We start from the raw sequence: 12,901 nt of genomic DNA on the forward strand, positions 1-12,901 counted from the left end.
AGCTCGACACGAGCAGAAGCATCAATGGGTGCGACCCCCGTGGAGACGGTGACGAGTGGGGCTGAGTGATTCGTGGGTCAGACGTGTCAGTGGGTTCTGGTCATATTTTGTTTTAGGAGACCATAACAGCCTCCACGGTCTATGCCAAATAGGTACTTGACATTTGGCACCGAAACGCTGCGAGCCTGGTGCCTAATTAAATTTTTTTGGCACCGGAACAAGTAGCTGCTCCAATGCTAAATCTGGCCAGCGAATAAACAAATCTATAATTGAGTGACTTCCATCTCTGACGCCTTGGCAAGGAACTGCTGCTGAAGACCGAGAGAAATGGACACCGAAGAATCGGCAAGGACTGAAGGAAGATAGAGACCGGAGACGGTGACGCAGGCCCGCGCCGGGCGGAGGCACGCGTAGCCGCGGGAGCCGTTGAGCACGGGCAGGGCGGGCACAGGCGCCCGTCGAGCGCGGGGCGGAAGAAGACGCCGGCGCAGATCCCATCAGACGCGGGTGGGGGAGGTGGTGGCATCGGGCGCAGGCGGTGACGGTGGTGGGCTTCTGGATTTCTCTCGTGCTTGTTGGGTGGTTGAGGAAGATAAAGGGAAAACAGTTAGGTGGAGGAAGAGAAGGTAAAGAGTTATGATGGAATTATTTGGATAGTTTATTTTCTTGTGGGCATGAAAATTTGGCACCCTCTGCATCCAGGAAAACTGAAATTTAGCAACGGTGCCAAATTAGATTTATTTGGCAAATTTGGCATTTGGCATGTTGTGGATGCTCTAAAGAGCGACAGTTTCTTCTGTTGATTTGTGAGGTGTGTTTGATTGCTGCCAAAGTGCAACACGCTAATTTTCTGTTTATAAGAAAAGGTTTTTGTTTAGATGTTTGGCAATTTTGGTTTGAAAATAAGCTTACATCGTCCACAAATAAACTATTAATAAAATCCGGAGAATCCTCCGGCCAAACAATCCGCTAAAATCCTACCGCATGACTATCACGTCTATGAGCCACAACATTGCTCTCTCTAGGAGAGTGTCAAAAATAACATGAGATCCTACCGCATGTCAACTCTACGTAGGTATAATTTGGCCTAAACCGTACCTTGTACAATCCGTGGACTTTTGCCATTGCAGCGAGCTGACGCTGGCCCGGCTGGGAATCTGATTACGATTTTGTTCTCAACTACGTCGAGTTTAGCCGGTAACCTAGGAAGCGAACCCGGCCAGGATTTAACTCGGCGAGCCGCCGGGCAGACGAAACGCCGCTATTCCTTTCCGTGGTAGGCGACAAATGCATCCACATTGCGCCGGGTTCTTTGCAAGAGGAAATACGGAGGGAGTATATATTCAGGCAAACATCATAACGTACACATTTATAATTGAAGGGGGGACAGAAAGCAGAGTATGAAGAAACGGTGGCAATCCTTGCATACTCTAAACATGAAACTCATACAAATAGGCCATAATCATGTGGTACTCCAAGCTTGCAATAATGACTTGAAAGAAGCATGCATAACATCAACGGCATGACAAACAAGTCTATTCTGAATAAAAGAGTAAATAGTTGGGGTTAATCAACACCGAAGTTATCAAGTCAAGGAAATACTGCAACTAGTACAAACAGAATAAAAGGAAACTGACAAAAGAGCCGCAATATGATAATACAAACTCAAGCAGCAGAATCCGAACATGACACAACCAGAAGTGAAACGAGAAATAAAAGTATCTTGAGCAGATACATGAATCTCAAGAAATAATGTTTGGGCTGACCACAGTTCTGAACCTCCAAGCATCCGAATACGCCTCTCCACAGTTAAATGGATTAGCACAGGTGCCAGCAGAGAACGCTTGCTCCACTGATGGAAATATTGAGCTTAGATGCATCATCAAGGCACCAAAATAAAACCCTGCATTTTGAAATTGAAGCATCACTTATCCAGAACATCAATATACTGTAATTTAAAAGAGTGAAGCATTGAAATATTTGTACTTACCAGATGAGGTCATATGTACATCTAGTATACTTGTTGCCTAATGATGCTTTCATAAAAGATGTGCTTCTAATTCTGTTAAAAGTGATCACTGGCAGTATTCCGCCAGGTCAATCTGTGGAGGTATTGTTTTTATTTCTGTCCCAAGTTCTTGCTCAATCCTATACCTGCAAAATGAGAAAAAAACTATCAACTCACAAATCTGGGCATAGTGTTACAGAAATCCTGTTTTTATTTAGAAATATCTTAGAAAAGGTAACAAGCCACTTTAGCAAAACATCCTTACATGTTGAAACGGTCCTCATAAGTGATTAAGTTCACTGCCAAACCAAGGTGTCCGAATCTTCCAGAACGACCAACCTAACAAAGTGGAACTTTTTTAGAATAAAAGCAAAGCAAATACAAAGCTACTAGGAATCAGTTCCTCAGGACTATGGAAGCCTAAAATATCAGTTTGAATAGTACAAAGCTACTAGGAATCATGTTATCACAGTTGAAGAAACAAACTATACAATGCTGAATCAGTATCAGTTAAACGACTCAGACATTTTCCAGAAAGGGAGGAACTCAGTTATTGACAAAGTCAAAATTACTAACATCCATAACACATAACAGCAAAGATTCCCAAAACAAATAAGAACAAGGCAATAAGAAAATCTAAACAGGGGAATAAACTTTCTAGAGCTCTACTAAGGTCACAGAGGAATATATTGGGTAATATTTATTGAAACAATTAGCATCAACAAACATATAAGAGATCACTTTATAATACAAAATTGAATAAACAAGAATATCTAACTGACGCAATGGAAATTGTGCGTCACACAAATAAAAAACTTACCCTATGCAAATATGTTTCAGCAGTCTTGGGGAAGTCAAAATTAATGACAACATTAACAGCTTGGATGTCAATTCCTCTGGTAAAAAGATCTGCAAAGCGATATCATGATAATTTCTTAAGAGAACAGACATAACATTTCTGTGTGATAATGAGAAAATAATGGTACAGTTCACATGTGTATCAACAATCAAAGGTTTCAAGTGTTAGATGATTTCAATTAAGATAGTAGAATTTTATAAGTCATTACAAATTAGTGCAACGAGTTATTCTTAAGTAGGTGTCATTTATACAACTATGTTCATACACTAGGTGATGACTGCTGCTACCCAAACTGGCCCTTCAAACTACCTTCAAGCTCAAATCAGCATTTGAGACAACTTATAAAGTATTTGTAAGCAGTCTCTCAAGTCATACCGAACTGAGGGTCAAATGGTCTTTTATCAAGTAGACTTGTTACCCATGCAAAAAAGAGTAGCTAAACTCTTGACTCTCAAGAAAAAACAAGTTAGTGGAAGAAAAAGAACAAATCACAAGTTCACTTCATTGTGTTCAAAACTAATACACTCCACAAGGTATGTGCTTTGGAGGCCTACTGCTGACATTTATTATTCACAAGCAATGACAAAAAGAAAATTGACAATATAGCAGAAATCAGGGATGCTTATGAAGTAAAACAAATAACCAAGACTAGTGAGAAAATAATACTCCCTCCGTCCCACAACTCTTGTCTCAAATTTGCCCAAAAATGGATGTATCTATTCCTAAAAAGCATCTAGATACATGCAATATTTCGACAAGAATTATGGGACAGAGGGAGTAGAAAAGAGAGAAAAACAAGAATTTTCAAAGATGACAGGCATTGTAGAGTATTTGCTTTATAACAGTAAAAAATTTCCATCAAGGCAGAAGGTTGGCAACCTGTGCACACAAGGTTTCTGCAAGCACCATTGCGAAAATCGTGGAACACTCTGTTTCGATGGTCTTGCAACATTTTAGCATGAATGTAGAAGCAAGAATACCCAAGCTCGGTGATCTTCTTTGCCAGCAGCTCAACTCTATTGACAGAGTTGCAGAAAATAATAGACTGATTTATTTGAAGCTGGCCAAGAGAACAAAAATAAGGGAAAACATCTCAGTACATGCTTACAATAGACAAGAAAAAACAACAAATAAGTTTTGGTACCTTTGAGAAAAGTGTATTCAGACAATGAACTTTCTGCCTTTCTTCCACAAAAGCATAGTATTGGGTTATTCCTTTCAGTGTTAGTTCATCCATAAGATTAATAACATAAGGTCTAGGCAGGTATTTCTGCTTGAAATCCTTGACAGTTACAGGAAAGGTTGCAGAAAACAGCAATAGTTGCCGACTAGCTGGAAGGAAGCTAATGAGTTGCTCCACAGAAGGTTGAAACTCGGGTGCTAATAGCTTGTCTGCCTGCATTTAACAAAAGAAAAAGACAAATTCAGAAAAATAAGCTTTTGACTAATTCTTGCTTGTTCAGCAATTAAAAAAAATATCACAATTACCAGATCATCCAATAAAGCAACAAAATTAACTTCAATGCGTGCCATGATTTAAGATAAACCAAGTGATGGGATAAAATAACATGGTATTACAGGTAAAACAGTGTGAGAAAACTAACACACTTGACTATGTGATGTAAACATAGATCAACAAAAACAGAATCTAAAATCTGTGTTTCTCTCACGATACCTCATCCATAATGAGCATTGAACACTCATTCAGCATGCAAATGCCCTTCCTGGTGAGATCCAGTATCCGGCCAGGTGTCCCAGCAAGTAAATGAACAGGTTGGTACAAACGCATAATGTCATCCTTCAAGCTGGTTCCTCCAGTACTAACCATAACTTCAATGTTCAGGTACTTCCCGAGCTCTTTGCACACTTGTGAAGTCTGCAAAGCTAGTTCTCTTGTTGGTACCAATATAACAACTGGAGAACAAATCCATGGAAAACAGTTAAGGTTAACAAATAGCATGTAGAATAAAATTTCACAGGAACATAACAAACAGCTAAATGAGAAGTGGGTAACAAACTGGCACCACATGAGGATCATTCTTAACGAAGGACTATAAGGGGGGGGGAGGTGGTCAGCCAAGAAGGTGACAAAAAGTTTCATATCTAATATACCATTAGCAAACTTTTTACTGCCAATAATTCCATAAACATAAAAGGACACACTAAAAATATGGAAGGTCATGTGCATTTTATTTATACAAACTAAAATATTGTGATTATAGGTGTGCATTTCCGTATATCAGATGCACTGCCGTGACTTCTCAAAATAAAAATGATTGTGTGGCTCTGTAACACTGATGGTACAGGGAATAGATACACATTGGAACACATAACAGAAACCAGGATTTCCTTTTGACCAATTGGCAAATGTGCTGGTAACCCTACAAGTACTTGGGATCAGCAATGACAGAATACGACTTGTTTGAATTCTTCTAAACCAATCAGGAGTGACGAGTTCACCTTGTATGGCATTTTTCTCTGGATCAATTTTTTCAAGTGCTGGAATGCAGAATGCAGCAGTCTTCCCAGTGCCGTTTTTTGCTCTTGCAAGAATATCACTTCCAGTTAGAGCAATTGGAATGCTTTCTTCTTGAATAGGAGATGGCCTTTCAAATCCCTTCTCATATATTCCCATGAGTAGCTCACGTTTCAGAAAATAATCTTCAAACTCATTGCCTTTGGTTGCAGTAACATCCTACATAAAACATAAAATGTATGCATAATACAACATTAGTACTACCTAATGTTGGCAGATTGGTGCTATTCAGCACTTCTAAAAAAATCCACAAATGTTATTATGCCATTAAGAAAGCATCACCTCTGTTCTATAACGTGTGTCTGGAGCTGGAATATTCAATTGTGCCTTCCAATCTTGAGAGCTGGAAACGCCAAAGGATAATCTTGTTAAGAGTCAACTAATTCACTCAGATGCAAATCATTCCCAGGTCAGACCCATATGACATGACAAACTGACAAATGAATCATTTAAATGGTGCGGAGAAGCAGAGAACACCAGCAATAGTGCACATAACTGAAACACATCACGCTAAGTGCATCCAGAAAGGAGGCAATAAATTGCAATAGAACAGACAGGCTTCGTGCAATACATACACCCAGTGGATAGTCACTTTTCTAGTTGACAGCGTATAAACAGCGACATTTAAGCCTCTTCAGGCCATACAACTTAAGCAGATTACTGTAAGGGAGTTCATTAAATCGTACTTCTGTAATCTTAGCATCTCACAACTACACGACCTGACCATAAAATCGATAAATAATCCCTAAAATCACATCCGCACGACCGAAATCATGATTATGTGATTGACTATGCCTTCTCACAACAAAACGCAAACCCTAGCCGTCTACAATAACCAGCGTCCGGAGAAGAAACTCGCCGAATCCGTCAGTAAAATGGTCCGTACCTCGTGTCAACGGCGTCGAGCCGCGCCGCTGTCCTCGCCGCAGCCTCCCCAGAGGCCTGTGCCGCGGCCTGGTCCCGCCGCAGCCACTGCTGCTGCTGCTGTTGATGCTGTTGCTGCGAGAACGAGTTCTTCTGCGCGTGCTGGTGCTGCTGATGTTGCTGCTGATGTGAGAACGAGTTCCTCTGCGCGTGCTGCGGCTGGTGGTAGTCGTGGTGCTGCGGCTGCGGGTTCCTGCCGTAGTAGTTCTGATTTCCGCCACTGCCGCCTCCTCGTTCGCCGCCGCCGCCACCGCCACGGCCGCCGCCTCCGCCGCCGCCGCCATAGTCGTAGCCGGGCGGGTAGCGGGCTCTGGGGTGGTGCATGGCGGGATCTAGGGTTTTGGAGCTAGGTGGCGACGAGGCGCGGGGGATCTAGGGTTCCGATGGTTTGCCCCTTTCGTAGGGCGTGGGTTTCGCTTCTGGGCTTTGGACCAGCTGGGATCCGATCCGGGAGCTCTCGGTTTCGAATTGTAGGCTCTCGAGTCTTGAGTCTTGAGGAGGCGGATATTTTCCTTTTCTGAAACTGGCTGAAACTGAGGGGGTTTCGGCTAGAAATTCCATTTTTCAAAAGAATACTTGTTCCGTATTTTTTAAAAAAATTGACCGAAAACTGTCGGGTCCCGACAGTAAGTGTATTTCATTAACAAAATGTTATGTATAAGGGAATAAGGTAAAGAAGAGAAATATCCTCAATAAAGTCTCTCTTCCAAATTCTAAAACTAGACCTATTGCGGTCGAAGATGCATCTATTGCGCTGCTTCTGTATTTTGGATTTAATCATTATATTATGGAAGTCGAGACTTATAGTCATTCAATTTGACGAAATGTCTATTGTGTCGTATTTTGTGCAGTCCTGTTGTCACCTCAGATTCGTGTTTCGCAATTTAGCCCTCGTGTATTTCTAAGGTAAGGGGATTTCGTGGGTCCAACATGCCCAGGCCCCTCGTGCTATTTTTTATGGATCAAAATGCAAAACATGACATTGAGCTGTCAAGTCTGAAGTACAAATAAGATACCGGTGACCATACATGAGATTTCTGTCAAGTTCAAGGACCGTAAGTCACGATTTTTATAATACGGTGAGTAAATTGAGTTTTCAATCCAAGTTTAATGGTTGTGAGTGTACTTTACTCTTTTTTAAATGTTTTAGCACCCCAGCTAGCATAAGTTTCGAATTTATTCTCTATTTCAGTCGTTCAGCTTTTGAAATTATTTTGTTTTACCATGGCTCATGTGAAGTGCTTGACACAAACCATATACAGAGTTATACTTACAGATAGTTTTTTTTAACAGATTTGATTTTGGTAGTCACGAACTTGCAGACTTACGTGCATGTGAAATAAGTATATGTCAACTTAAAATCCGACCTCAAGAAAAATTTATCCACTTAAAGCAACGGGACGATAGCAAAACATGAAACAAAGTGGCAGCAAGGGACAATGCCAAGTGTTCTATTTTTTTTTCTTTTATGGATTTGATAGATGACATGCTAAGTGATGTATTAGATGAAATAGTCCATACATCAAGTTAAGTTCACATGCGAAAACAAATACTCGTATGAAATTTGAGCAATTATTGAAGTTAGACCAAACTAAAGATCCTTTTGAGATTAAACCCGCATTGTCCAATCTAAAGAGAAGAATAAATGCATTGTCCCTCACCTTTATCCAAAATGTACAGTTTGTTTCTTCTCTTCATTTAATTATTATTTCTCTCATCTTCAACCTTGAAAGATTCATCCATTAGCTCTAGTTTTGTCACCGACGCATGGCCTCTATCACATGTTACCTTTTCACTCCTCGCCTATAAGCTCGTCATTGCAAATCCCTGCATTGGATCCATCATCACGTGTTGAGGCCACTCATACCGTCATCGGGAGTTTCTCGAAGGAGGTAATTGAAAAGGATTCAAGTACATATGGTTCCTTTACACTGTTTGTGTTTTTCTGTTTTACGTGTTCAAAGATTTCATCACTGATGTAGTCTTTGTGATTACGTGGAATTGAAATATCTCTGAAGTCATGATTGTCTTTTTGTGTAGAGAGGTGATTGTCTTTGGTGAAAGTTTTTAGTAATAAGGGGGAAAAATGCCACTAGAATAGGAGGAGCGAGAAGGTAACATGTGATAGAAGGAGCCGGTCAAAGTGTCGGGGCGGAGAAAAAAATGTGCTAGGCAGCAGGCGGCACCAGCGACTGTGTCTCCTGGGTCATCGGAAATGCTATAAACTCCTTGATCAATCTCCTCCTAAATGAGGTCGACCGGGCCGCCTCCAAAGGCTACAAAGCATTGTAGACAAAGACATGGTGGTTACCCTCCTTCCAAACCTCCCATGTACGTGACATAAATCATCATACCATTTGCCCTTCTCTTGTCTCTTTTTGGTAAGGAAGCGACATACCCTTCCCGCCAAGCACTCAAACTCAATTCTCCCAACTGCCCAACATATGGGTTGGGTTGGCCATTCAAGAGGGATACGAGGATCCACACCGCCAACTAATGGCGGAGCCAGCCGATTAATAAAGCCTATGCAAAGTACATGTCCTTCCTTTTAAGTTAGATTTTGCCCATAAAAATCTGCCCGTTTATCACCGTGTTTAATTCTTTGTTTTAAATAGCACTATCGGCACACGGAACTGTGTGGGGGGAAAGATGGCAGGGTCCTAACGGGAGTGCTAACAAAGATTGAGTGGCTAGGGAGCTGGGACATGATGACGGCGGCAAAACCCTAGCCGAGAGCTCCAAAAGAGGGATGGAGCAGGGAAAAGTGTGTGTCAAGAGTCCAGGATCGAGATGCTACACGCGGCGTCATGTGATTTTTAATGTAATTAGAGACAAATGTAACCGATTTTGCAGGCATTTGATATACCTGAGGAACTGCTCGAGACAAACTAGCGTTGATTTTACACAGAGAACAAAAGGGGCTCCAAATTTAGACCTCTGGGAAATTCTGTCTTGTTTTCGGCTTGTGCTTCCCGAAACCTTTAAAACTGGTCTAGAATTCGAAAAGAAGAGGATTACCACGCTGGCATAAACCGGACTACATCTTTTATAGATCAACAAGAAACAGTAATCAATCACGGAACGCGTGTGTTGCCCGAATGTATCAGATATCATACAAACTAACACCACGTCCACAGAAATAAATACACGAGCGATGCAAATTAACCAACGATCAAACCACTGTCACATGTACAGAGCAGCATACGGGAAAACATCGATCAGGATGCAAAGAAGAGCTTCTTGGGTGCCTCCCCCTTGGCGCGGTACTTAGCGGCGGCCTCCTCCGCCGCGACGATCTCCTCGCCGCGCCGCGCCTCGGCCGCCGCGCGCTTCTCCTCCGCCGCCTTGTGCACCGAGGCCACGCTGTTCTTCAGCTTCTCCGCGTACTGCGCTTTCTTCCTCTCCAGCTGCTCCTGCATCTTCCTGAGCTCGGCTTCCAGCTGCGCCGCCTTGGATTTCTCCCACGAGCTGATGTCCGCCACCAGCTTCGCCGCCCTGAAGGGAAGAAACAAAGGAAAACAAACGACGGCTTTGATCAGATAGACCCGATAGTTGCTCAAAAAAAAAAAAAACCAGAGAGACCCAGTCCAAATTGTCGGGAACTTAATTTCAATCATCCCTCCTTGGTTGCTGCTGAAAAGGAAAATATTAACCGATAAGAAGAGAGCTAGTAGAATCGATGGCTCACTTGTTGTCGGCTTTGGCCTTCTCGTTCTCTTCCCAGGCCCTGATCAGCGACATCCTCTTCTCCGTGGCGACCCTCGCGAGGAAAGCATCTGAACAAACACGAAGCACGTCGATTTAAGACGGTTCGCGCGCTTTTGCTGGTTTCGCACTTGGGAATTGAGATGGAGATGATGAGTCGGCGTACCTCTTTCGTGTGAGCCCTCGGTGGCTGCAGGCTTACCATCGGAGACGACGAGGGCCTCTAACTCCTCCGGCGCCGGCACCGCCGCCTTCTCCTCCTCGGCGATGTCTTTGGTCGATTCCGGCGCAGGCGGCGCCACCTCCTTCTTCGCCTCCTCCGCCATCTAATTAACCAGAAACCGAGTGGCAGGAGCTCAGCTGCTCAGGTCAGGGACTCAGAGTACGGTGTTGCTTGTGCTTGCCGGACGTACGTGGTGGCCAAAGCAAGGCCAAAAGGATATATAGCGCGAGAAGATAGAATCAACGGGCGAGACTGGCTGGCTCCTGGCTGCACATATACGGATTGATTATTGCAACTATATCTTACTCTCGTCTTGTTTATGTTTTGTGTTCGCGTACCATTGGCCCTCGTACTTTGACAGGTCGGATCTCCAAGGTTTCTGGCTTTCTGCTACGGCAGTCGGCAGTACGAGCTTGCGTGCACGACGCAGCAGCGCGTATGGCTGAGACAGAGTGGAAGGAGAGTCACACACAGAAGAGCTACAGAAACTAGAAAGAAAAGGGAGGTACAGGTGTCGCGTCTCGTATGCCGGCGACAGGTGCAACTTGGTGCCGAAACTTACTCCGGCGCGTCGCCCTCGCGAGGACGGCTGGACGAAAGACGTAGGTATTGGAGATCAAGAAATGGTTTTCGATTTTTGCTGGCCGCGAGAGCTAGGTGGCCGGACGACAGCGAGTTCGACCAGCTGGGCCGCGAGGCTTACGCTATGTACATGGCCAAGCCTGTCATGATCAGTTTTTTTTTTCCTTCGAAAAAGAAGATAGCCCCTGTCACAGTCAACTAATCGAGAGGCCTGCCTGTCGATTAGTATGATCCGGTTGGTTGGTTGGCTGGGAAGAAGCATGCACAGGAAGATTCGAAGAGAGAAAAACTGTGTGTCCTTCCTTCCATGGATATATTTCCACTAGCACGCGTCTGGTTGCTTAATTTGAACCATCAGCATTAACTATGGTACTACTCCGACTAATCAACCAAAAAAAGATGATGATGAACTATGTGGTTTGATTCTTCTCTGCCTGTAAAGGCCGCGCGAAGGTGACAGCCTGACAGACAGGATGCCAGTTCAAAAAAAGTATTAAAAGGGTCATATTTCCTCTCCGGTTGGGTAGTCGCTGGCCAACTTGGTCCGAAATTCGGTCTAGCTAATGCCCGGCTTTGATATCAAGTTTTTTTTTGGTTACAACAAAGAAAATATCTGATATTATCTGTTCTGCTTGTGTTGTTGCATGTCATGATAGATTTCATCAAGTGGTTGTGCAGACCAGTCCATGACACTGACGACGAGGGGCCTGAAAAGACAGAGGATTCGGTACCGGATCAGTCAGCAAAATACCCTTATCCAAACATGGACTTGCTCGTACCGGTACTTAGGGTACGTTTGGTTTTAGCCTCAAGCTGTCCTGCCAAAATTTTGGCACTACCAAAGTGAGGGCATGACCAAAATATTGGTAAACTTTTGTTGTTTGGATTGCAGCCATGATACCTACCAATTTTTTTGGCAAAATGGTTGGACCTCTATTTGGTTTGCAACCAGTCTCCTTGCCAAATTTCAAGTAACTTAAATTAAAACAATATGTATAATTTGTCAAAATAAATGGTTGCGTATTTATAGCGAAAAGATCCCACCTTTTTATCCATCAGAACACATACAGGTACGTGAAAACAGAAATCTCATGATCAAAATATGAACAGGGAATGGGAGATTAGAAACCGGTGATATTTCTTTTCTTTCTTTGATTTGTGGAGAGGAAGAGAGATTAGAGGGAATGGATGGCAAGGCGCACCGGATCCATGCATGCAGGCGATCGATTCACTTGCCGTCTTACCAATGCATGTGAAAGGAAAACGCTGCAGCTGCACAAAACAGACAGAAGAGAAGAGCAGTTGGCAGCCAAATAGTTGGCGAGCGATTTCTGCGCCCGAGAATTGCCCTGGCGTTGGCGAAAAATGAACTAGCAACCATGGACTGAGCTGGGCTAGCCAAAATATCGGTGTTAATCCAAACAGCAACCAAAAAATGAGGGCACGCCAATTTTTTGGCAAGGGTACCCTTAGAGAGTACAGGATCACGAAGGATTGCTCACTTCACGTGACCACTAGGGTCTGCTATTCGATTTGCGCCCGCGCCTCTAGCCAAAGTAGCACCACCACCACACAGTCAACTGCCCCCACCCTCACTGGTCTCCCCTCTCCCTCGCCGTCGCCGGAAGATGCCGGCGGCGGCGGGGCTTTCTCTGCGGCTTGGTGGCATGCTCGCGAGGGGCAGCGGTCGAATGGTTGTCGGCGCAGGGCGGATGAAGCGGGCGTCTGCGGTGGGCGGCTGGGGGCGCGGCTGCCTGCGGGGCTGCGGCGGTCGGGGCTCCTTCGGGCGCGACGGCCGCTGCGGGTCTTGGTCGGCGTCGCGGCGGGTTGATGGCGCGTGTCCTGCAGCTGGGCATCTGAGCGGGCAGGATCCGGCCGGATCGGCCCCGGGATGGGGCCTGGCTGCTGGCGGTGGTGGTGCTACCTGGGTGGTCAGCGGTGTTCTTCGGCGTGGCGGCAGACGGCGGGTCCTCCAGTTTTTGCCGGATGCGCCCTCATCTTCCTGGTGGCTCACTTTGCAGTTCCTCCCATGGTTGCAGCTTTGGCGAGGGGTTGGTATTTGTG

General features: G+C 44.4%; 2 protein-coding genes across 3 annotated transcripts; both read right to left on the reverse strand.

The window, feature by feature from the left end:
- Window positions 1-1,493: 1,493 nt before the first annotated feature.
- Window positions 1,494-6,797, reverse strand: LOC100844693 (DEAD-box ATP-dependent RNA helicase 12). The gene is made up of 10 exons (XM_010236583.3): window positions 6,290-6,797; window positions 5,686-5,746; window positions 5,328-5,562; window positions 4,543-4,781; window positions 4,012-4,263; window positions 3,747-3,927; window positions 2,829-2,917; window positions 2,274-2,347; window positions 1,991-2,154; window positions 1,494-1,903 (listed from the first exon to the last, which is right to left on the reverse strand). Exons 1-9 carry the CDS (start codon window positions 6,649-6,651, stop codon window positions 2,076-2,078), a joined length of 1,572 nt encoding a protein of 523 aa, XP_010234885.1. The 5' UTR covers window positions 6,652-6,797; the 3' UTR covers window positions 1,494-1,903; window positions 1,991-2,075.
- A 2,544-nt stretch (window positions 6,798-9,341) lies between these two features.
- Window positions 9,342-10,752, reverse strand: LOC100845002 (remorin). Of its 2 annotated transcripts, XM_010236584.3 has the most exons (4): window positions 10,594-10,752; window positions 10,199-10,522; window positions 10,016-10,103; window positions 9,342-9,822 (listed from the first exon to the last, which is right to left on the reverse strand). In XM_010236584.3, exons 2-4 carry the CDS (start codon window positions 10,356-10,358, stop codon window positions 9,546-9,548), a joined length of 525 nt encoding a protein of 174 aa, XP_010234886.1. In that variant the 5' UTR covers window positions 10,359-10,522; window positions 10,594-10,752; the 3' UTR covers window positions 9,342-9,545. The 2 variants fall into 2 exon arrangements, with proteins under 2 accessions (XP_010234886.1, XP_003574160.1); XM_003574112.4 differs by having other exon boundaries at window positions 10,199-10,715.
- Window positions 10,753-12,901: the final 2,149 nt, after the last annotated feature.

Source organism: Brachypodium distachyon, chromosome 3 (assembly GCF_000005505.3).
Source record: "Brachypodium distachyon strain Bd21 chromosome 3, Brachypodium_distachyon_v3.0, whole genome shotgun sequence".
Classification (NCBI taxonomy): Eukaryota; Viridiplantae; Streptophyta; class Magnoliopsida; order Poales; family Poaceae; genus Brachypodium; species Brachypodium distachyon.